At 45.1% G+C, this 26,182-nt stretch overlaps 1 protein-coding gene across 1 annotated transcript in view; it reads right to left on the reverse strand.

The window, feature by feature from the left end:
• LOC140406810 (uncharacterized) overlaps positions 1–26,182 on the reverse strand; it is a gene marked incomplete at its 3' end in the record, with an annotated part of 77,575 nt that overhangs the window by 15,526 nt on the left and 35,867 nt on the right. Inside the window, exons 7-11 of the mRNA XM_072494713.1 lie at positions 19,063–19,268; positions 6,046–6,149; positions 4,278–4,405; positions 1,661–1,825; positions 106–314 (exon numbers count right to left, since the gene is read on the reverse strand). Coding sequence (XP_072350814.1) covers positions 106–314; positions 1,661–1,825; positions 4,278–4,405; positions 6,046–6,149; positions 19,063–19,268 — 812 coding nt within the window. The remainder of the gene's footprint in view (positions 1–105; positions 315–1,660; positions 1,826–4,277; positions 4,406–6,045; positions 6,150–19,062; positions 19,269–26,182) is intronic.

The following is a 26,182-nucleotide window of genomic DNA, read 5'->3' on the forward strand; positions in this document are numbered from 1 at the left end:
GTGAGGTGTCACATACCAATTAGCTACAGTCCAGATGTGACACAGACATAATTTCAACCATATGAATCACTTGACATTTGAGCAGAAATCATTACAAATACTCACATGGCTTGGTAAGCTCTGCAGGTTATGTTGATGGGTATGATGTCAAGCTCATTTTTTGTAATACTGGGCAGGAGAAGACATAATTTGGTCTGGAACCAATCAATGTAGTCAATGGTTTTAAATGTTGGAAACTGTAGTATCAGTAGCTCCATGATTCTGCTGAGCAGTATGTGCCTCACTCTGGTGTTTCCAATAGCTGTAATGCCCAACTGAAATTAAGAGAATTATACATAGACGTTGTCCGTTCTGAGAACCTCTGTGAGAACTTTGCATGAAAAATAAGAAGATATAAGAAAATATGTTGCCCTTCCTGTCCACCTTAACCACTAAAATGGCTGGAAACTAGCCCAAGACCTACATATACATATAGATATATATTAAATATTTGCTTGTTCTCAAGCTAATACATCAACACCCATGATTTTTTTGGTGGATTGGGGCTCTCCACAGGTCTTCAATGTTTTTTCACTAGCCTCATTGCCAAGTGATTGGAGTAAAATCTTTCTGGGAGTGGCCCCAACACTACTTCCTTGCTCCCTTACCCAACCAACCCACTTGCACTGTAATTTCTGATGTGGAGATGCCGGCGTTGGACTGGGGTGGGCACAGTAAGAAGTCTTACATCCCCTGGTTAAAGTCCAACAAGTTTGTTTGGAATCACTAGCTTTTGGAGCATAGCTCTTTCATCAGGTGTGATATTCATCTCACCTGATGAAGGAGCTACGCTCCGATAGCTAGTGATTCCAAACAAACTTGGTAGACTTTAACCTGGTGTTGTGAGATATCTTGCTGTAATTTTTGGCATAGTTACAATAGTGAGTACTGTAGTGACATGGATCTTTATTAATGCCAGGTAACTGAAGGGTCCTGCCCCAAGCCTTAGGCATAATGGCAGAGGTCCCAATGGGAACATCTTGACACTGGTTCATGGAACAGAAGGTGAGAACACAGATACAAATTGTGAAATTGCAGTCTCCATCCCTCATGCCAGTGCTTCCAATTAGAGTGTGTTGCTGTGCTATGCCTCCTCTGCTTGGGACCTCAATACAAAGAGAAGCCTAGGGAGTGACGTTGGCTTGAGAAACTACTGGTGCTATTTAGAGCACAAATTGTAGGTTCCAGATACAAGTGCAATATTTTTAAACTAGTGCATGTCCTGGTATTAGTTAAACCACAAAGGTTTAAATATAAAATAGCAAATTGACATCCCATTACACACCCCACTTGATTTTGCTTTTATTGCCCCCAATAGAAATTGCGGTCTGTGACCATCCATTTTGTACTTCTGCCAAATTGAATTTTGGCTCCAAGATCTGTTCGCTACTTGATTAATTTCACCATTTAAAAAATTAATGTGTAAAATATTATAATAGACTCTGTGGCATTTTCAGACATGGGTTAATTTTTATCTTCAAGCCTGCTATAGACCCTATAAAAATCAATGAAATGAAAATTGAGCATGTGTGTGACAACTTGACTGCATAATCCCAGCTGAAGGTGGAAATTGGGCACGTCGACACTGAAAATTCCGAAGACTAAAGGATACCTATCTCACCTCTTCCATATTGCGGTTAATTTGGGTCATGTAGATGGCCAGGTCACTGAAACTTCTGCTTGCAAGTGCTTCAAGTATCTGGCTGATTTTGTCTGTGTTATTCAATGCAGTGGTCACAGATAATGCAGAAAGTTGTTGTGGGCTGAGCAGGTCCAACACTTCAAACTAAAGAAAATCAAATGATGCTCAAATTAAGCAATTATATTTATGAATCACAAAAGTAGGGTTAAAAATTGAGTTTATAGTTGGAGAGCAGGGACAGGATTTTCACTCCAATATGAGGACGGGAACTGAAACAGTCAGCTGCATAACTCTGCATCGCGATTTTGCCGCCAAGTCATTTTCAGGAAATTAAGGTGGACTGGCTACCTGCCCACAAATAGCAGGTAGATTGTTACGGTAATTAAAATGCTAATTAAAGTCACTGAGCAGAAGCAGACTGGAATTTTCCAGTTGACATGCAGAGTAGTTCCACCCCCCACCCCCCCTCAACGATATGGGAAATATGACATCTGCCTAGAGGCAGCCTGCCAGTTAGGGTGTAGTAGGGGGATTTCCTCTCAAAGGCGATCTGGCAGCTGCGGCCATTTTCCAGAAGTGCTGAGACAGCGCCTCAAGGTGGGTGCTGTACCTTCATTGCTAAAAGATATCGAATGAGATTCTCCGGCCTTGTTGCACCTCTCACTGAAGCGAAACAAAGCCGGTGAGTAGTGGGAGAGGCCAAAAACGAGAACTGCTGCAGGTGCCAAAGTTTGTGATGCAACCACCTCAACAAGGAGACGATGCAGCACCTGTGCCATGTCCTGGACATGGCACCACATGGAGGAGGAGGAGGAGGTCATTCGTTCCCGGTGGCCGTCAAGGTCACCGCAGCCCTGAGTTTTTATGCCTCAGGATCCATCCAGGGCTCAAACAAGGACCTGTGTTGCACCTCACAGGCCACAGCCCGCAGGTGCATCCGACAGGTCATGGGGGGGGGGGGGGTTGATAATAACCCACAGCGAGCTGAGTGTCAGTGCTCCTCAATCTATGCCATTGTCTGACCCCTCCCCATCTGCTGAGGGCTCACTGACACGTATCACCTGCACGTGGTGTGCTGGTGTGCTCGGGAGGTGGGGGAGGGGGGGAGGGGGGGGTTGCCTGCAGTGATGGGCCAAGGGTTCGGAGTCAGTCCACATCAGAGAGCTTTCCCTCTGACTCACAGACACCAGTTTTATTAGGGTTCCTTGATGCCACAGTGGGTCGAATGCAGCCTTTATCAAGGGCAGTCATTCTCACCTGCACTTCACTTTTGGAATTATGATTCAGATTGTAATGAGGTCAGGAGCTGAGTGGCCCTGGCCGGAACCCAAACTGAGTGTCAGTGAGCAGTTAATGCGAAGCAAGTACAGCTTAATTCCTCTGTTGATGACCCCTACCATCACTTTACGGATGATCAAAAGTCTGATGGGACAGTAATTGGCAGGGTTGTGTGTCGGGAAAATGGGCAATTTTCCACATTGCCAGGTAGATACCCGTGTGCTAGCTGTATTAGGACAACTTATGTGGGGTGCAGCATGTTCTGGAGCACAAGCCTTCAATACTGTTGCTGGAATATTGTCAGTGTTGTGTTATGCTGCTTTGGATAACACAGGCTGCTACTTGATGTAGTCTTAACTAAAGGATGCTCCAGACTCTGAAATGAGTTCAACGTGTTTATTGAACTATTAACACAGTTCTCAAATGAGTTTGACTCTCTGTTAATCTAACTGTAGTAACTCAGTCTAACTGTACCAGCTTGCTCTAAGCCATGTGCTGGGTGTGATGCTGCTGATCAACCCTGTCTAACTCTCTAGATCTCCGTCCGTGGAAAGAGGCAGGGTGTGAGTGTCTCATCCCTTTTATAGTGTTTATGTCATGCCCCCTTGTGGTGATGCCACCTCTGAGTGTCCTGACTGCCCATTGGTTGTGTCCTATTCTGAGTGTTCATTGGTTGCATGTTTGCATATCATGACAGTCAGGGCCCATAGCCCTTGCAGCATCCAGCCCCTTCAGCCGTTTCTTTATGTCACATGGAGTGAATGGAACTGGTTGAAGACTGATATCGAAGATACTGAGAACTTCCAGAGGAGGCCAAGATGGACCATCCACTCAACCATTCTGTCTGAATATTTTAGCAATTGCTTCAGCCTTAATTTTGCACTTCTGTGTTGGGCTGCTCCATCATTGGAGATTGAAATATTTGTGGAGACCATTCCTCCAGTGAGTTTAATTTTCCACACCATTCACAGCTGGATGTGACAAGACTTCAGAGCTTTGATTTGATCCATTGGTTGTGGGGTCACTTAGCTCTGTCTATCACTTGCTACTTATACATGCAATTCCAATTTGACACGCAAGTAGTCCTGTGTTGTACCTTCACCAGGTAGGCAACTCATTTTTAGGTATGCCTGATGCTGTTCCGGCATGCCCTCCTACACACTTCATTGATATCAGATAACTGCCATACCAAAGTGCATTGTCAGGACTCGTAATGGACCCTGGTGTTGGGGTCCCAACTGAAACAGAAAATCCTGCCCCAGATATCACAGTCTGAAGATATGTGCTTAAGAAAGATGCCATAGTTTCAATGACTTACACCAGAAAAGTTCTTATTCAGAGCTGTGAAGTCACTGTAGTTAAATATTGTCATGAATCTGAAGAAATTGTTTATTATCCATTCACGGGTTCCATTAGTGCCATCACTACATGCAATCCCTAGGGAACCTGCAGGAGAAACGCTAACGTTAGCTGCATGATTTCATACACATTATTTATCTAGTCGTGAGACATTATTTATTGCACTTCATTTTGCATTCCATTACATGAATACCTTAAGTTCCATAGTAGGAAGTTCTCCTTTTGTGAAGTAAACATGGTTCTCCTTCTGTCCTGGCTACTGTTCATAATATTCCAATGCTACAGAAGGTTCCCCGTTGGAAAAGATGAGATTAACTACCTCCCGGTGTGTTTTATTGGCAACTCGCTTCTGTCTGAGTTTCAAGCTGTATTCCTTTGGCTTTTAAACATGATCTCCCTTTCCCTCACATTGTCCAGGTGCCATGTGGACACAATGTAATTTGGATTTTGATTGGTGATACACAGGAGAATGCTGATGACCACAAATGTATTGTGCATTGACTAGCTTGTCAGACCACCTTCTCTCATTGCTAATAAACATGGAGGAACCTGGCTTCACTGGCAGAAGACAAAGCTTGTATCCCCCCCATATTCAGCATGGAAATGGTGACCAGCCCCATGACAGCACAGGCAGGCTGACCCCTGATGGATGGTTTAGTGACCGTTCTCTCAGCTGCCACTGCAACACAGGCAGAATCCTCCTGATGTCAAAGTACTGCAGTGGAGCTTAGATGGAAATCATAAGATCTGTGCTTACTGACAGGCAAGCTCAGATTGCAGACCAGGAGACATGGCGACAACCTCCCATATCCAGGTCAGGTAGTCCTTTATCTTTCTTGTCTTCATTCTGACACTGGCAAACAAACTCTTTCAAGGAGAATCATCATTCTTCCACCAAGCCTAAACTAAATATACTGTAAAACACCACCTCTTCAAATTGTTGAATGATCTTTAATTTTAGTTCAGGTTCAGATCACACTTTGCAACTTCACAACTGATCTCTGTTGACTGATGCACTAATTTTGGCATGCGGCCCATGTTTCCAATCCTGGGAGTACATCAGCCAATGACATGAAGATAGTATCCTTTCAAGGTTTTCCAGTGTACCCAGGAGTTGCTAGGCAAACCATTTCCGAGTGCCACATGCACTCCCAAAGTGCCACATGCCTTCAAAGGCCACGAATCACCTGGATTATTAAACTGAACTAGCTCCTCATTCGTGTTGCAGGGAAACACGAGTTAACTGAGTTTTTAACCCCACTGAAGGAGAAAACGGAATTTCCCATGTCCCTACTTTGGACCTCTACTAGACTGAGAAAGAGCTCTGAAATCCCAACTATCAAATTTATGGCAGGCCATCCATGTGTTTGGGTGACTCGTTATTAGTGGCCTTGCCTCATTTAAATGGCAACACTGGTTCTAGAAGACATATTTTGGGCAGAGATCTGCTTTAATAGTCTCTGCTACCAATTGCTCCGTTACAAATTGCTCCCTGGAGCACTCAGGAATTTAACATGTTCATGGTGCATTGAGGATAATGAACCTTGCTATGAAAAATAAATATCTTCAGTATCCTAGCAGAGAAATTCATTTTCCAAAATCTTATTTAACAGCATCAAGTTTGTTCCATGGTAAAACATCTCTACATACTATTACCTTAAGTGGAATTTTGTGAAGGAGTCATTTTTAATTCTATAAAGCATTATTGGGAAAAATGAATATATTACCTGATAAACTGAGTTGGAAATTCAGAAAGGTTTTACCAAAAATGGAGATCTCATGACACTGTGAGAATGTAAAGTTCAGGAATAAATTATCCAACCCCTTCAATCTATAGAGACAAAAAAGTATATTATAATATGGTTTGAATCTGATATTCCTATCTGTATGTTTGTTCATTATCTATATTTTTAATCACACGTCCCTATTTCTGTGGCTCTTGCAATCGACTTTCTCTTTGGTGCAGACCTGTCATACACCTTTCTCACTGGTTTCCCTTTTATAATTAAGTCTAAAGAGAGGGCAGAATACTATTTTGGAGAAATAAAAACAATTCATTTAAGCCGCAGCATGAATCATAGAATGGTTTCAGGATATAAAAAGGACATTGCATTCAGGCCAGCTCTCGGCAAGGGTAACACAGTCCACTCCCCTGTCCTTTCTTTATAGAATCATAGAACCCTTCCAGTACAGAAGGAGGCCAAACGGCCATTGAATCTGCACCAATCCTCTGAAAGAGCACCCTACCTAGGGTCAGGTCCTCACCCTATCCTCGTAACCCCATCTAATCTTTCAGATACTAAGGGGTAATTTAGCATGACCAATCCACCTAATGTGCACATCTTTGGGCTGTGAGAGGAAACCGGAGCACCTGGAGGAAATCCACACAGACATTGGGAGAAAGTGCAAACTCACACAGACCGCTACCCAAGGCCGAAATTGAACCCGGATCCCTGGCATTGTGAGGCAGCATTGCTAATCACTGTGCCACCATGTCGTCCTTCCCTTCATAGTCTTATAATTTGTTTCCCTGGCATTGTGAGGCAGCATTGCTAATCACTGTGCCACCATGCCGCCCTTCATAGTCTTATAATTTGTTTCCCTTCAGGTGTGTTGTGTTGGGCGCTCTGGATCCGTGGAACACATACAGGTCACCAACACTTGAAATAGTGCAACACCATTTTATTGAATCATTAACTGTTTTACATACTCTCACTGTGGGTTAACACGATACTAACTTTAACTAAAGACCTTTGCCTTGTCCTAACCAGTCGATGCACTCAGCACATGGTGAATGTCTGTGCTGCAGGCTGTGTGCTCTGTCCTGCTAGGAAGCTGCAGCTCGAATGAGCGGGAACTCTGATGCCCCCTGTCTTTATAGTGCGTGTGCTCTCACTGGTGATTGGCTGCGGTGTTGTGTGTGTTGATTGGTCCCACTGTGTGTCCATCAGTGTGTGTCTGCACCATGATATACTGGTGTATATTATGACAAGGTGTTTATCCATTTCCGTTTTCAAAACCACGATTGACTCTGTTGCCACACACTCTCTGGCAGCATATTCCAATGCATGATTCGATATTGCTTGAATTAAAGTTTTGAGTAAATCAGTGACTTGGGACAAGTTTTCAATTGTTCTATGGTGTGATCCGATAGCTGAACATAAATCTTGCCAGTTACGGCTCCAAGGACCCCGTGATCTCCTTCTTCAGACCCATCTTGAACGCACCACTCACTCGCAGCCCTATTGCTTTCAAAATTGCTCGAACTCTTTGCTGGTGAATGGGGTGCCATTGTCTGACCAGCACCTCTGGAATGCCATGGGTGCTAAAGGAGAGCCTGAGATTCTCAACCGTAACCTTCAATGTGGTGGACAACATCCGATGGACTTCCAGCCATTTGGAATGGGCTTCAAACATGAGAAGTAATCCTTGGAAAGGTCCAGCAAAATCAGCATGTAGGCACACCCAAGGTCGGCCTGGTCATTCCCACAGATGTAACGGGATGGCAGGTGGGAGTTTCTGCTCTTCCTGGCATGTGGTGCACTGTTGGGCCAGTCGTTTGATCGAATAATCCAGACCTGGCCACCACACAACTGCAGGCTAGCATTTTCATTTTTGACACCCCCACCCAATGTCCATTGTGCAGAACGTGGCGTCACTGCCCTGGAATGGCACCATGACATTATATCATCAAATTTGATGATGATATAAACTTAGATGGCACTGTAGACATTCCGTACCAGCCTCCCCGAACAGGCGCCAGAATGTGGCGACTAGGGGCTTTTCACAGTAAACTCATTTGAAGCCTACTTGTGAAAATACGCGGTTTTCATTCATTTCATTTCATTCAATGCGAGCCCCACACAGAAGGATGTTGTCTTTTACACTGAGCTCCAGCATTTTGGCTTGAAAGGCCGATAGTTATGCAGGCAGCTTCCCTTGCAGGCCCCCGTTTAAGATGATGTGGCGTATCTTTGTCCAGTGACCTGCAAAGTGTCTACAAAGTTAGTGACGAAAAGGCTTTGTCAACTTAGTTGACATGGGGGGCATGCCAGAAGCGGGAACCTGTTCAACACGTTCACAATTTGCGTGCCTGGGCAATTTCCTATGGTGTACTCATATGCTGCCAGCACAGGGTTCATCACTAAATCTGGGTGGACGCTATTGATGGGATCACCTTGACCTCTTTAAAAAGCCCCAGCAATAGCATGTGGTCCATCACAATAACGAATCGACACCCATACACATAAACAGGATCGGGCTATTTCAGCCCCTCAAGCCTGTCCCACCATTTAATGAGATTATGGCTGATCTGTGGCGCAACTCCATTTACCTGCCTTTGGTCCATATCCCTTTATCTCGGATTTAAAATTAACAACTGTTCTAGCTTCAACTGCTGTTTGTGGAGAGAGTTCCAAACCTCTTGAATGAAGAAGTGCTTCCTAAATCTCCTGAATGGTCTAGTCCTAATCTTTAGACTATGCCCCCTAGTTTTAGAATCTCCAACCAGTGGAAATAGTTTATCTTTACCTCTCCTGTTAATATTTTAAATTCTTCGATCAGATCACCCCTTAACCTTTTAAATTCTAGTGAAAACAGGCCTAATTTGTGTAATGTCTCTTCATAACTTAACCACTGTAGTCCAGGTATCATTTTTGTAAACCTACGTTGCACTCCCTCCAAGGCCAAAATATCCTTCTGAAGATGTGGTGCCCAGAACTGCTCACAATGCTCAAATGGGGTCGAACTAGGGTTTTGTATGGCTGCAGCATCATTTGTATGTCTTTATACTCCAATCCTCCAGATATAAAGGCTAGCATTCCATTAGTGTTTTTGATTCTTTTCTCTACTTGTTTGTAACATTTTAAGGATCTATCCACCTGAACCCAAGTCACTGACCATCTGCTATACCTAACCTCTTTCCATCTAGGACGTACTCTGCTCTATGCTTTTTTTCATCCAAATTGGATAACCTCACTCTTGCTTATATTAAATTCATAGCCATAACTTTGCCCATTCACCTAGTCTGTCAGTGTCTCCTTGCAATTTTATGCTATCACCTTGGATGTCTACAGTGCCATCTAAGTTTATATCATCAACAAATTTGGATATATGACTTTCTATGCCATCATCCAAGTCATTAATGAATAATTGAGGCCCCAACACAGATCCCCGTGTTACATCAGTAGTCACCTCCTGCCAATTAGAGCAATTACCCATTATCCCCATACCCGGCCGCCTGCCACTTAACCAATCTCGTAACTATGTCAATAATGTGCCCTCAACTCCATGGGCCTCCACCTCATGTGTCTCATGTGGGACTTTATCAAATGTCTTCTGGAAGTCCATCTAAATAACATCCATGGACATTGCCCTGTCTGCTACCTTAGTCATCTCTTCAAAAATTTCAAAAAAATTAGTAAGGTGTGACTTTCCCTTCACGAATCCATGCTGGCTCTCCCAAAATCAACCAAAGTTTTTCGAGGTGTTCGATACCCTTATCCATGACTATAGACTCAAGCAATTTTGCCACCTTAGATGTTAGGTTAACTGGTCTGTAATTCCCTGGTTTCCTCCTCTCACTCTTCTTAAAAGTGGAGTGACAAATACAATTTTCCAGTCCAGGGGGACTACTTTCCTAGTCTTGCCTAATATGTTTGTCACAACGCAGACCTCAACAGTTCCTCCCCCTCCCTCGCCAATATCCTTTCAAGCCAGTTAGAGATGTCCCTCACCCTGGCACTAGGTGGGCAATATAGCATCTCTGTTTACAAAGGATGCTATCAGTTCACCAAATTATGGAAACCCCTACCACTTGTCTTTTTGCTCCCTCCGCTTAATGGCCTCCTGCACCATGGTTCAGTGGGTCAGCTTGAACATCCTCCCTACAGTCCTTTTCCTCATCCACACAGGGAACAAGTACCTTGTTGGACAAGGTCAAGAGCTGAGGCTCCTCCCTGTTGAAATTCTTGACCCCGCTATCTGCCTCACTTGCAATCATACCCTGCTGACCTAACTATTGGCTGAATTTGAGATACTTAATCGATGGGGTGTGACTGCCTCCTGAAACAAAGCATCCAGGGAAATCTCCCCCTCCCTGATGTGCCGCAGTGGCCAAAGCTCAGCCTCTAGCTAATCAACTCTGAGTCGAAATTTCTTCAGCTCCAAACATTTGCTGCAGATGTGGTTACTGCAGCTCGTAATGGGATTTACCAACTCCCTCATCATGCAGCTACGGCACATCACCTGCCCAGCCATTTCTACTTTATTGAGATAAGCAGTTTTCAAATTTAGAGCTGATTTTATCAGTGTAGTCATGCCAATCAGGTCACAGCTTTCCTGTGGCATTACTTTTTCAAATTCTTTCTGTTTCAGCGAAATCCCCGAGGCAAGTCATTTCTACTCACAGCTCAGATGTTCTGTCTCTCTGGTTCTGCTCCAGCTCCGTTCCCCGGTGACTAGGCCTTAAATCCCCAGGGTAAGTTTATTATACTCACAGCTCTGATGCTCTTCTTCCATTTCACAGTGACTAGCTACTGCACGTACTGATTAAATTTCTTCACTGTGAATACAGCGGTTAGACCTTTTCTATCAAAGAGTAATTATGTTCTGCAGTGGCCAATGTCCTTGATGCAAATTCTATAGGCCTTTCTCTTCCACCAGCCATGTGGTGGGACAATATAGTTCCAATTCCGTAAGGCGAGGCATCACACATCTCCTCCAAAAGATGCTTGGAAGAGTCTGATTGTGTCAATAATCCAGACAACAATTAGCTGCTGCTTCACTCTGGCAAAAGCTTCCTCCTGAGGCACCCCCCAGGACCATTCTTGGTGATCCTTGAGCAATGTGTGCAGAGAAGTGAGGATGGTCGCTTGGCCCGGAATAAATTTCCCGTAATAGTTTAGGAGATCTAAGAACGACTGTAATGCTGCGTTTTCTAGAGTTGGGGCTTGTCTGATCACCCACACCTTCTCCTCTACTGGGTGTAATCCGTTCCAGTCCACACGATACCACAAGTATGTAACTTCTTTAGTATAGGAAACGCACATCTCCTCTTGAGGCGGACACCCATCTCAGAAAACCAGCAGAGGACTTACTCCAGATTGCTCAGCTGCGTGCTTTCTCCAGGGTGTTGTCCAAGTAGACCGCCATATGTGATAGCCCTCTCAGGATGTTCTCCATAGTGCGCTGAAACATTGCGCAAGCCGATGACAGTCCAAACAGCAGTGTTGTGTATTCATTGGGGCTCCTGTGGGTATTAATAGTGATGAAAAGTCTGGAATCGGCATCCAGCTCCAGCTGGAGAAGGGGGTGGCTTATCCCGAACTGGGAAAAGGACTGCAGCTAACTTCACATATAGGTCTTCTATCCACAGAATTAGGTACCTGTCCAGACGGGAGGCATTGTTGATGTCAATGTATAATCACCGCACAGGCGTACTATGACTTAAAGACCCGACAGGCATTAAATGGCTCAGGGGCCAGCTGGGGGTCAGCCTGTTCCTGACTCCTGTGGGGGACCACATTTCCCTATAAAGTTCAGCCCAAAGTATTTAGTTGGAGCATGTCTGCCATTTTGGGGGACTTTCACGCCCTTTCACATCCTCTTGTCTTCCTTTGTGTTCTGCAGTAGCATTCCTGAATATTAATGCTGGAATTTATTTTGGCAAAAAGGAAGTCCTGCATTCAGGAATTTTGATCCAAAGTAGAGGATCCCCTCATAAAATCTTACCCAGTGTTTCTTTATCCTTGCTTTCAAAGTGTATTCGCTTACATTGCTCGATTGCTATAGGTTTGTCAACTATATTTTATTGGATCAACAGATCCCATGGCAGGATAGTTCTTTCAGCTATATTACTGCAAGCCTTTAAAGGCACATTGTATATACCACCTGTCCAGCTGTACATATTTAAACGAGGATATTAACAGGATCAGTGTGATCCAAATGGCATATCAGGCACCAAATCAATTAACTTATGTCACAATCGCCCGCTCTCTCGCTACCTGAATCCCCAACCCTCCTAGGTTGGCTCGCCGACCCAGCTCGTTCACCGGGCACACTTCACTTTTCCCTACGTTTAATTTACATCCCGAGAACACACTGAACTTCCCCAACAGGCCCATGATCCTTCCCATGCTCTCCAGTGGGTCCGATAAGTACAATAGCATGTCATCTGCATTTAACCATACCTGATGTTCCCTACTCCCCCTTGCCACTCGGTTGACCCCCTCAGAGCCATTGCCAGAGGCTCCATGACCAGCGCAAACAACTGCGGCGACAGCAGTCACTCCTGTCTTGTTCCCCTGTGCAGTTCAAAGTCCCCACGGTGGCCTGGCCCGTGGTCAGGGCCCACCGATCCGCGGGCGGGCCTGTCCCGTGGGGGCACTCTGTTCCTACGCGCCGGCCGTGTAAGCCTCCGCAATGGCCGGCACGAAGGTGAATCCCGCCCCATATCTTCAATATTTCCCGGGGTGCAGCCTGCCTCTATAGCTGATGTGCTAACATTCAACTCGCCTTCTCCCCATGTTCATACTGCACCCCCCCCACCTTGCCCTGCCCAACTGACCTACCGCCCTTCCCGTCGCCAACCTATCAAATTGCCCCTGCAACCTTTTCCTACTCACCAATCTCTCCGTGGTGGGCGCCCTCGAGTACTCCCTATCTCCCTCAACTATCTTGTTCATTAACTGCTCATACTCCTCCTTCCTTTCCCTATCCATATGTGCCTTGAACGAGATAATCGCCCCTCGGACCACCACCTTTAGTGCTTCCCAAAAGGTGGCCGTCGACACTCCCCCATTTTGGTTCAATTCTACATAATCTTTAATCATAGCCCGCACTTTATCACAAAACCCTCTATCTGCCAACACCCTGAATAGAACCTCCATCCTGGTTTCTGCTCTTGTCCCGAGGTAAGCCAAATCTCCAGCCAATGAGGCCCATGGTCCGAGATTACTATCCCCACAGACTCTGCCTCCTCCAACCTTACCAAAACCTCCCGGCTCCCCACAAAAAAGTTGATTCTTGAATACACCCTATAAACATGTGAAAAAAAGGAGTACTCCCTTTCCCCCCCCCCCCCCCCCCCGGATCTTAAAACGTCCACCATACCCATCCTTTCCATGAACCCTCCAGGCTCCTTTGCCATTCGTACCTTACCCATTGGCCTAGGGCTCGATCTATCTACTCTCGGCTCTAGGACACAATTAAAATCTCCCCCCATGATTAACTGGTATGTGGCCAAGTCCGGGATCGCTGCCAGCAGCCCCTTCATAAAACCTACATCGTCCCAATTCGGTGCATACACGTTCACCAATACAACTGGTGCCCCCTCCAATACCCCGCTCATCATCACATATCTTCCACCCTGAACCCTCACTTCCTTCTTGCTCACAAACCCCGTTTGTTTGTTCATCGGAATGGCCACACCCCACAACTTTAAATCAAACCCCGATTGGAACACCTGACCCACCTATCCCTTTCTCAGGCTGACCTGGTCCTTCACATGGAGGTGCATCTCCTGCAGAAAGACCACCTCCTCCTTTAAACTCCTTAGGTGCGCAAATACCTGAGATCTTTTCACCGGTCCATTAAGCCCTTGCATTAAGTCCATGTTATAAGCTTTACCGGAGGCTAGTGCCTCCATTCCCCTCTCCATCCGCTATCCTCCCCTTTCAGCTCAACCCTCATTAATTTCACTCTGTACCCGGCCCACCCAAGATGGCCCCCTTCTCTGCCCCTGACCACGCTTCTTCTCCAACCCTGCCGCGTCGCATCTCCCCCACCCCTCCCCCTCCTTCTCTTGTGGCCTTCTCTCCCACCTCACTTCCGTTCACCAGCATAACCCGTCAGTGTGGCAACTCCTAACCAAAGGCTCCTCCTACTGACCCCTCCCCACCCCTCCCACACCCTCCTCTTTTTGTTCCACGTAGAAGGCTCTGCGTGAAAATCCTCCTCCTCCCCCCAAACAAAGACACATCTCAATCCACAGGTCACATCCCCCAAAGACAGACAAACAGAAAAACACAGCCAGAGTAGCAAGAGGTCCGTGTGTGTGTGTTGGGGGGGGGGGGGGGGGGGTGGTCCCCTTACAAACTTTTCACTCCTATTACCCATTGTCAACTCACCAACAAAAAGAAAAACCCTCCATCTTGGAGGAAAAGAAAAAAGCCCCTCCTCCCTCCAACCGCTGCTCTACCCTTATTCTCCATTGTTCTAGAGTGCCAGCACCTCTGTATCCCAAAAGTTTTCCCCCAGTTTAAGCTCCTTGATGAAGTCATTGGCCGCTTTTGGGGGTCTCAAATTAATATTCCTTGGCCCTCATAAGTCACCCATAGTTTCGCCAGGTGGAGCACCCCAAACCTGATCTGCCGTTAATACAGCACCGCCTTGGTCCTGTTGAACCCCACACACCGTTTAGGCAGTTCAGCTCCAATGTCCTGGTATATTCGGACCTTGTTCCCCTCCCATTCACAGTTCTGCTTCTACCTGGTTCACTGCAGGATCTTCTGTTTCGCCACAAACTTGTGGAGTCTCACGATCACGGCCCATGCGGCCTCACAGCTCGTGGCTTCTGCCTCAGAGACCTGTGCGCTCTATCCACGTCTGGGGCCTTGTCCAGCGCCCCCTCCGCCACCAGCATTCTCAAAGTACCTTGTGGCACTCGTATCTGCCACTTCTTCAGGCAGGCCGACTATGCGCAAATTCTGTCTTCTCGACCTGTTTTCCTGCTCCTCCACCTTTGCTCTCAGACATTTGTAAAGGTCTCCTAAGAGCCCCCCTCCGCTTCCAGTTCCACCACTCGATCATTGTGTTCTGACATTACCCTCTCCATCTCCCGGATCTGTGACCCTTGTGCCTCCGGACATCTTATCACCCTCTCCATTGAGCCCTTCAGGAGTTCCGCAGCCTTTTCGATGGCCTTCGATCTATCCTGCATCTTCTTCCTCTGATGACGGAACTCTTCCCTGATGAAGGCCGTCAACTGTTCTATCTGTGGCTTTCCATCTTGCACGACCGTTCCCCCTCTGCCATCTTTCCAATAGCTGCTGTGCCACTGGTCTCTTCCAACTCCTTGGCCAGGTCTTTCACTTTCTGCCGGATTTGGTAACCAGCAGGCACAACGCTCCCGGGGGGAATGTCTCCTCTGACCTTCAGCTTTTCCATTGAATTTACAACCTTTTTCAGGTAAAAAGAGCTCTTTTCTACACCTTAAAGCAGGAGTTGCCCTGTGTGCGACCTCACACCATGGCCGCCACCGGAAGTCTCAAGGTCCATGATAAAAATATGACTGGGTGTCCGGGTATCAAAGGGGGTGTGGGTGGTTTCTTAATGCAAGTGAGCATGTGTTCAGCTGTACTCGTTTAAAATAAGGCATTAAAAGAACCTGCGATATCCAAGTGACAGGTGTTACGATAAAGAGATGATAGGATTTAGATCAAAGATGTCGTGGGCAATTTAGGGGTTAACAGACGGAGGGTAAAACTGCTAGCACTGAGTAAGAGCTATACGCCCACACCTGGCCTGAGTTACATTGTCCACTCTACTTAAACCTGTTAATAGAAATGAACTAGATACCCCTCTTTAGCTGGGGCGGATCACTCAAGGTCCATTATCTTCTCGGACACTGTGGTCTGACCAGTTATTCTCCCATTAGAGAGTCTGATGGCCTCTTGTGTCGGTTAGTTGTTTGTTAATTGCACATTCATAGCATGACCCTGTTTTGTGTAAAGGGGAGTGGGCAATCAAAAGCCCAAATAGCGATGAAAAGTTCAAGTCTGGACATGCAGGGACAGAACCATCTTTGAGGGGCTGGCAGAGCTTAGAGAGATAAAAGAATCCTGTTTGAACAGGGGGAGCAGAAGGATTTGGAAAGCCACTGGAGATATCAAAGTATAACTTTTGCCTGCCTGCATAAGTGGAGTTGAGAGCTGCATGTTCATTTTACGTGCTGTTAAATGGGAAATCGTGTGTTAGGGTTAAGAGATACATGTAGTCTGATCTTGTTAGGTTTGAAGTTTATTTTTAAAATTATTTCAAATATTGATTTTCTTTTGTTTTAATAAAGTGGTGTTGGAAAAATAACAATGCCCTATTTCTTACCTAATCACTCCTGGAGCAAAGATCTTTCCACACAGTCTTAAAAATGTAAATAACGTTGTGCTTCTGGTCCAAAATCTTAGCCACTGTTAGGATCTGACCAGGCATCTGTAATGCATGTCAGGAGCCAACCCAGTGTCACACATTATTTACCATCACAGTCTGCCTACTCTGCATTCTTCTAGCTCCTAACATGTTGATGGGTGCAGCCATGCAGACATTTTGATCATTTCCAGGCTCCTGTAGCCAAAGCCAGTGATGCCCAGTTTTGCAACCAAGATTTCTTCTGTATTGATCAACTAGTTTGAGCTACTGTTAGTGATCCCGGTGCTCAAAATACATCTCTCAAAATATAATTTTAACAATCTTCTTTGAAATAAAGATGACGGAACTCTTCCCTGATGAAGGCCGTCAACTGTTCTATCCGTGGCCTTCCAACTTGCACTGACCATTTTACCTCGTTGCTAATTTCATCAACCTTCAGTGGAACTAAAAATTGGGCAGGATGTAAAACAGACTTCTGGAGTTAGATTTTCATCTTGTGTTCAGGAAACACAAATTTTGCCAACACAAACCTAGAAACTTGGAGGTCAAGGTTTGAGCCTGCCACTTACCTCAGTAGGCCTAAGGCAGGTGCAAGATGTAGGCTGTTTAGAAGGTCTCTGGCGGTTAACCATATAATTCTTTCAGTGCAGAAGGAGGCTATTTGGCCCATCAAGTCTGCACCGGTCCTCTGAAAGAGCACCCACTCTCTGCCCCTATTCCCATAACCCCCCCTAACCTGCACATCTTTGAACAGCACGGTAGCATTGCGGATAGCACAATTGCTTCACAGCTCCAGGGTCCCAGGTTCGATTCCGGCTTGGGTCACAGTCTGTGCGGAGTCTGCACATCCTCCCCGTCTGTGCGTGGGTTTCCTCCGGGCGCTCCGGTTTCCTCCCACAGTCCAAAGATGTGCAGGTTAGGTGGATTGGTCATGATAAATTGCCTTTAGTGTCCAAAATTGCCCTTAGTGTTGGGTGGGGTTACTGGGTTATGGGGATAGGGTGGAGGTGTTGACCTTGGGTAGGGTGCTCTTTCCAAGAGCCGGTGCAGACTTGATGCGTCGAATGGCCTCCTTCTGCACTGTAAATTCTATGATAATCAAAACAATTTTGCATGGTCAATTCACCTAATCAGCATGCAAACTCCACAAAGTGACCCAAGACAGGAATTGAACCATGGTCCCTGGCGCTGTGAGGCATCAGTGCTAACCACTGTGCTACCCATAATATGTTCTTGGGGACATGGGCCTAGATCTTCACATCATTCTGATGCCTTCAGTGCCCCAACATATCTCCAATGTATCCTCCATAGCTACTCATCCACTATAGATGGACTTTAGGAGCCATGTAAAGGCAATAGCAAGCTCTTGAAATGGACCTGAAAATTTTAATTAAATCTCTAAGCATCTAATAGAACTATCACTCAAACACACACAGCTAAGAAAATCTTAAGAAAATCTCCAGGCCCAGTGAAAAAATATTATAACCTCATGTGATCATCCAGTTCTGAAAACAAACATTGATTCAGAAATTTCAAAAGACAGAAAATCCTTTAATACCTTCTTAAAACTATCAAACAGAGTACATAACTCTCTGTTGAGCTATGTTGTTCTAAGCTTTCGAAACTCAACCATGTATTCATAATGGGCTCAGCTGATAAATCATACCATTACAACCCCGACAATGGAATCTATTTAAAAATAGATGGCTCTGTTTTTTCTAAGCTACACCAGATGGCCAGTCATTCAAAGAATTCTGGGAGCAGATGGCAGTTTTATTTCCCTAGATCAAAGTAGCAGGCCAATTAGTACTGTACACATTTTGAAACTCAACCATGTACACATTTTAATCACTTTAAATCATTTCACTAGAGTTCTAAAGCATAATTGTCTATTGTTTTGAATGCATAGTAGCACTTTTTCAAATGTTAAAAGTTAAATGTTTTTCAAATGTTAAAACTCTAATGCACCTCAACAGTTACACAATGCTGGTCAATATAAGAATGATTAAGTTATTTTTGCAGAACAGAGCTCTATGATAAATCATTCTAATAATGATATTTGAAGTTAACAAAACACTTAAAACAGGTCAGAATTATTCAAATGCCTCAGCAAATATCCTCCAAGGTTCCCTGAACTCTCTTACGAGGGAGATTTACGAGGGAGTTTTACAAAACCCATCTATGAAAATACTGCGGGACATCAAAAAAAACAATTTCTCCTTGGCTGTAAACGGTGTCCCGGACATCACAGAGCATACGTGCAGTGCCACGACCGCATATGGAAAGTTTCCTGTCCTGCAGTTCAAATTTCCTGTCCTGCAGTTTTTCTGATTCCTGCACCCATTCCCAACTTTTTTGGAACACAACACATTGGCCTCTTATTTGCTATCACTCAGCTTTACACTATTAAAAAAAGTCAAGATCAACATAAACATTCAATATAAATAAGATCCTAAAAGCATTAAATTAATATTTTGCAGAACGGATCACCATCAAACCGATTTGTTCAAACATACATGGTCAGTGTATTCATTTCTTGTGGCTGAAACTGAGAAGATTACCCGTCAAAAAAACTTGTGTAATGTGAACTTAATACTCACATGGCTTGAAATGATTCACATGATATATTTCTAGGTATAGCGGCCAGCTCCTTGGTTGTGATACTGGGCAGCAACAAGTATAATTTGGTCTGAAACCACTCAACATAATCTGTGGTGCTAAATCTTTCAAACTGAGGTTGCAACAATCGCATAATTCCTCTCAGCAATGTGTCTCTTGTAGTGCGTTGAATGGTTTTAATGTTCATCTGAAACATAAGGTTAAGTTGATTTACACAAAAATAAAACATACTGAAAGTAGATATTCATCCTCATTGTTCAAGTTGCAATCTGCGAATCAAATAACATCCATGTTATAGCAGCTACCTGAATTTTATTCCATTGATTTCAGTTTTATAAAGGTTGGGCAATCTATACTGTCAATTATTCTGAGGCAGTTACAATGAAAATTTGCTGCCATGTGTCATAGATTACCATTCCACTCCAATACATCCTACACTTTAGCAAAATGCATGAACCTCCTACCTATCCCATGAAATACAGTTGCAGAATTTGGAATCATTTGTTTCACTATAAATGATAAAGGAAGTAACCTCAAGTCCCCATAACTGTTAATCATAGACTAAGAAGGAAGAAGGGCAAATACTTTATTTTATGTCTGTATAGCATTACATATTTTTCTCTGTTGCTGGAAGTCTTATTATTGGTATATTTTGCAGTTACCAAGACAAACTGGCTTCTTGGCTTCTAGTGATTGTGTAAAACAGGTGTTAGCAATTTGGCAGCCGATTTTACAATTCTCCCAAATTTAGTTCCATCAGCTTCAATGCTGAGCTTCAAAATAGTGAGAGATGTGAAAAAGGCTACCACCTCGCTAACATCCACTTTCCACAATTTCACAGAGTCAAACCTCCCAACTTATTAGTTCAGAGCTTTTTTAAAAATAAATTTAAAGTGCCCAAATCTTTTCTTCTAGCGTGGCCAATTGACCCACCCTGCACATCTTTGGGTTGAGGGGGTGAGACCCACGCAGACACGGGCAGAATGTGCAACTCCACACGGGCAGTGACCCGGGGCCGGGATCAAACCCGGGTTCTCGGCGTAGTTTAGAGCTTTTAACATGGGGAGAGGCTTCTGACTCAACTCAAGTCGCTGATGTTCCTGAGCAACTCTCAAGATGCATAGTCCACAGTACTTATAGAGAAAAATGTAACTTCTGATTGTCTGCTTTACCCAGCATGGACTGCTCAGTAATTCTCTGTGACAGTAGCTTGAGATGGCCAGAACCACAAAGACTTGAGCTGAAAACTTGCACTGTTTTCTACACAGAATTACTTACAGCTTTTCATAGCAGGTGTAAAGTCTGTTGAGCAGCGTAACTCTTAGTTAATCAGCTGCAGTGTAAAAGCACTTCACCACCCCAGCAATGTTCATCTCCCTCCCGGCTCACAATTTCCCGACAATACTCACCCCCCTCCGCACCTCCCTGAACCCCTGGCTTGTATCCTGCTGATATTGAAAGAATCAGCATTGTCGAGGAGTGTGAGGTGATGAGTGGGAGATTAAGCATTGACCTGGGGTGAGAGGGCTGAATATTGTCAGGGTGCGAGGGAGGATCATTGAGGGGAGGCTGTGCGGTGCTGGAGGTGAAAGCTTGATAGAAAACACTGTAGATCAATTAACTGGAGACTTGTGCGTTTGTGGCTTTAATTAATGAAGAAAAAAATAGGACACGGCTGTGTTGGAATTACAGTTGTTTCTTGGTCGCCGATTTTCTTTGACCTTGCACCCCTGCTGGAGCTGATAACAGAATGTAAAAAGGCTTTAATGTAGTGATGCATGATCAATAACTCCCGATGCGAGATTGTAGGACAATTGAAGGCTTTATTGAACTAGATGTTTCCCCCAGCAGCGCAGCTACAGAATGCAGCAGCTAGGGAAACACAGATTCTTATACTCTGCCTTTCTGGGAGGAACCAACAGGCAGGCTCCACCAATGATCTTACAGTTTCAGGTACCTCCAACACCAATGATCTTACAGTATCAGGTACCTCCAACCTAGGTACCGTAATATCCCTAATACAGACTACCACATTCACCCCCTGTTAAAAAAAGAGTGCGGCGGGCGTGGTGGTCTTGCATTGTACAGTGTTGGAGGCTATGGCGGTACCCGCCGGTGGTACAGTGTTTTGTCTTTTTACATGTCACACAAATTATTTACAGGTATTTCTTTACAGATACATTTCATAATGAAGCTATTAGTCGATCGGAGGCCCTGGTCGTCCTCTGTGATCGTCGCAGTCTCGGCGGTGATGCAGGCTCCGGCCCGGGCATCAGTGACTCCGGGAGTGTGGCATCTTCAGCTTCATCGCCCCTAGGTGGGACCAGTCGAAGGACCGATCCCCCTGGGAAAGGGGCAGCAGTGGGGTGCGCCGGTGGGAGGGTGGGTGGGGTTGGTGAGGAGGGTGTGGGTGGGGATCCAGCGGGCGCCAGGTCCCAGAGGGAGACTGTATCCTGTCGGCCGTCGGGGTACGCCACATCGGCGTACTGAGGGTTAGCATGAAGGAGGTGTACCCTCTCGACCAACGGGTCCGACTCGTGCGCCCGCACGTGTTTGTGGAGCAGAATGGGTCCAGGAGCTGCCAGCCAGGTTGGGAGCGAGGTCCCGGAGAAGGACTGCCTAGGGAAGACAAGGAGACGTTCATGAGGTGTTTCATTGGTCGTTGTACACACTAGTGATCGAATGGAATGGAGTGCATCGGGGAGGACCTCCTGCCAACGGGAGACTGGGAGATTCTTGGACCGTAGGGACAGTAGGACGGTCTTCCAAACCATTCTGTTCTCCCTCTCCACCTGCCCGTTTCCCCGGGGGTTGTAGCTGGTCATCCTGCTTGAGGCAATGCCCTTGCTGAGCAGGGATTGACGCAGCTCGTCGGTCATGAAGGAGGACTCCCTATCGCTGTGGACGTAGGCGGGGAAACCAAACAGGGTAAAGATGCTGTGGAGAGCTTTAATGACGGTGGCAGCGGTATGTCGGGACAGGGGATGGCGAACGGGAACCGGGAGTACTCATCAATAACGTTCAAGAAGTACGTGTTGCGGTCGGTGGAGGAGAGGGGTCCTTTGAAGTCCATGCTGAGGCGCTGAAAGGGGCGGGAAGCCTTCACCAGGTGCGCTTTCTCTGGCCGGTAGAACTGCGGCTTGCACTCCGCCCAGATTTGGCAGTTCCTGGTGACGGTCGCGGGTTTTGATAAAATGGAAGAAACGAGTGACCCCTGCATGGCAGAAGTCATCATGAAGCTTCCGGAGTCGGTCCACTTGTGCGTTGGCACATGTGCCACGGGTAAGGGCATCAGGAGGTTCGTTGAGCTTCCCGGGACGATACAAGATCTCGTAGTTGTAGGTGGAGAGCTCAATCCTCCACCGTAAGATCTTATCGTTCTTTATCTTGCCCCACTGTGCATTATCGAACATGAAAGCTACCGACCGTTGGTCAGTGAGGAGCATGAATCTCCTGCCGGCCAGGTAGTGACGAATGTGATATAAAATAGTTACTTTAGAGTTACTAGTTAATGTAATGTAGAAATAAGCCACTTTGATTTTTGCAGTTAGGGACAAAGGAATTTGAGACCGCATGGAAAAAGCAGGAAGAGGTGTGTCTATGAGGGTGATGCTTCATTGATAGGGGCCAGAGAAAGGGATTGGAAGTGAGCCAATCAGAATAGATCGAACAGGTCAGGAGGGACATAGGCTGACCTATGTCCGTCGAGTATGTGAAACTTGATACCATTTGAACTGATTTTGCAGAGATCTCTTTGTCTGTTAGTTCAGTCGTTTTCTGGAATGAAAGAGGCTGGATGTCTCTTACATTTCTGTAAGATGATTCAAGCTTGCAAGCTAAATAAATAACTTCTGTTTACGTGCGAATCCGTCTCAACTTTTATTGAGGCCAGACTGACAGAGAAAGAAATTTGGAGATCAACATTTGGTGCCGAAAACCGGGATTTCTCTGGGCGATCCTGTTCCAACTGCGAAATCAGAATTAGACTGATTATGAACAGGAGGACGGGAACAAAGGGCCCTCAATGTAGAAATGGAAAACGACCAGCATTGATTGTTCCCCTCTTCTTATCGTCTGATTAGTCTGGTCACTCGCGGTTGGCACAGAAAGACCGCCTCGACGAAATCACAGGTCAGTCTGGGGATTAGCACTTTAATTGATGGGATTTCATATTGTTGTTTCGGCTTGGGTTAGGGTTTTGGGCTGATGGGACTTTAAATAATAAAGGTTCAGTCTATTATCGGGGTTCAGAGGCTGATGTGACTTTAAATAATAAAGGTTCAGTCTATTATCGGGGTTCAGAGGCTGATGTGACTTTAAATAATAAAGGTTCAGTCTATTATCGGGGTTCAGAGGCTGATGTGACTTAAATAATAAAGGTTCAGTCTATTATTAGGGTTCAGAGGCTGATGAGACTTTAAATAATAAAGGTTCAGTCTATTATATGGGTTCAGGGGCTGATGGGACTTCAATAGATGGGGGTTCAGTCCAGTATAACTGTTTTTAAATCTGAAGATGGTTCAACTCTATGTGTGAGTGTTTTAAATATATAGTTGATTAAGCTAAAATTGTCTCCTTGGACTGTAAAGTTCCGAGGTCTAGTTGAGATTGTGAGGTTGAAGCAGAAGTCTCTCAAAGGGTTAACAGCAGCAGGCGGAGTTGAAAACAGACAGTGCTTCTCACTCAGGCCTTGAGATAACAGTCTGCAGTGTAATCGGATACCTTTCCTTTGAGTCAGTGAACACCAGCAAAGTTACGTTTTGAATTAATTAAAGGAAACCAGTGGGTTTCTCCACCTCTTTGATAAAAGTTATTATTTTCGAAAGCAATTGATTGAAATTGCCAGAATCTTAAATTTTACTTACTTGAAATAAGGTTTATCTCATTTTATCTGGAGATTAATAGAAACTTAAAGAAGATCATGGACACCATTTTAAAAAGTGTCAATCTGAAGATGATAATTGATTTTGCTAATACTTATGATAGTTGATTTTTCTAATACTTATGTGTATGTAACAGAAAAAAAACTTGTTAAAAGAAAAAATTGTTAAGATAAAGAAATAATTAAGTTGTAAATGTTATACAAGTTTGTGTTAAGCAAATTGTAAATTTAGTTCTGAGTTGAGATCAGAGCTAAGCTTGCAAGTTGCAGTAATTCAATTTGAATTTTCAAACATTTTTAAGTTTTAAAAAAAAAAGAGAGCAAATAGAGAAAAGAAGGACACAGATCTTGAATGCGTTGAATAGCACATTTCAAAGGCCCATAAATCTTTCTGTTATCTTAGACCTAAAACCTAGGAAGATTGATGAGCCATAGGAATGTCTGGGGCGTTTTAATGAAATCTACCGGGGGCAGTCAGGCGATTTGCTGTATCAAACTGGTCAGAATTCCCCTCAATACTGTGCTATGTTAATGCATTGCCTACCACCTTCTGTGGTTACTGCTGTGAAATGTAATAACATGAATTGGACAGAGAACGACCCTTCCCAGATGGCAAGGGCAGTCAGATTTTACTGGAAGGAGGGTGTAGGCCAAGAAGGAGGCTCAGTTACAAAGGTTAAGACTGAGTATGTAATGAAAAAGGATGATCTGCGATCCCAACAAGCGGCAGAAATGGTAGTTTACCAGCAGGAGCTCCAATATAGTGACTTTGGGTGGGTGGATCAGCGAAGAGGAGGATGAGACAACAGTGCTATATTTCTATCACCCCCCAGTGGTGGACGTTAGACATTGAACAGCCACTATCACTGCATCACGTTACCCTGGCCTATGACAGAACTGGACGAAACAGGGAGTTGGAGGACAAATACCGGCCATTACTTGAGACCGAATGGCCAGTCAAGGTTACAGCCACAGTCACGGGAAAAGAAGGTACAGCCGATTTTGTTACAATATCACCACATTTATGGCCACAGTCAGCTTCGGTAAGCCCTCATATTACACGTCAGGTCCATGACCAGTACCATGCCAGGGATATGGGGCGAATGGTCAGCATCTTACCGCAGCTCGTCAGAATAGGTATGAGATATACCTTTTGAACAATCCACGTCTGACATTTAAATACTGTACCACTATCAATCCAGCCTGTTTTCTTAGTGGTCCCCCTGTCCATGAAGACGCACCTGGCCACGACTGTTTAGCCTTGATTCAGGAAACTACCACAATAAGGGGCGATTTGAGTGACATTTCGTCAGAACAACCTGACATGATTATGTGTGGTCAAATATCCCACCGGGGTTTAGTTAATGACCTACTGCAGGCCCTCCTTCTGCCAGCGCAGATTTCCGTTATTAAATGTGCTGCCCACACGAATGGTACAACCCCAGTTGACGTTGGTAATGAACGAGCAGATTGTGCAGCGCGCACAGCCGCACAAATTCAGCAAGTGATGGTGCCTAAAATGTTAAGTCAGACTAAACGATCTACTATGAATGTGTCTGCTTCTGACAAGCCAATGCCAACCATCCAAGACGTCATAAGGTTACAGGAGGACGCTCCTGAGAGTGATAAACAAATGTGGAAACGGTTAGGTTGTACATATGATTCTGTTTCCTCTTTATGGACCACGCCTGCACATCAGACTTGTATGTCTGATGTACTGGCTTTATGGGTCATCGAATGTGTACACTTTGCAACTCATTGTGGGGCTCGGGGGACTAGTGATTTGTTGCTGGACACTTGGTGGCACCCTAAAATGCAGGGGTTCGCCCAAAGTATCAGTAATCGGTGTTTGATTTGTCAGCAATATAACACCGGAAAAGGTATCCCTTGTGGGAAGGGGCAAACCCCGTTGCCCAGTGGTCCCTTTGAGACGCTCCAAATGGATTACATTGAGTTGGAAAGGTGTCAATGTTATAAATATGTTTTGGTCATTGTGGATGTGTTCAGCAGATGGGTTGAGGCGTATCCGACTATCTATAGTAAAGCTGCTACTGTGGTTAAAGTCTTGATGAGGGAAATCATTCCCCGGTACGGTATACCAGCTCAGTTAAGTTCTGATAATGGGCCTCATTTTATTGGACAAATTAACAAGGAGTTTTGCTCCCAGTTGGGCATACGCCAGCAGTTACACTGTGCTTACAGACCACAGGCAGCCAGGG

This window comes from Scyliorhinus torazame, unplaced genomic scaffold (assembly GCF_047496885.1).
Source record: "Scyliorhinus torazame isolate Kashiwa2021f unplaced genomic scaffold, sScyTor2.1 scaffold_881, whole genome shotgun sequence".
NCBI lineage: Eukaryota > Metazoa > Chordata > Chondrichthyes > Carcharhiniformes > Scyliorhinidae > Scyliorhinus > Scyliorhinus torazame.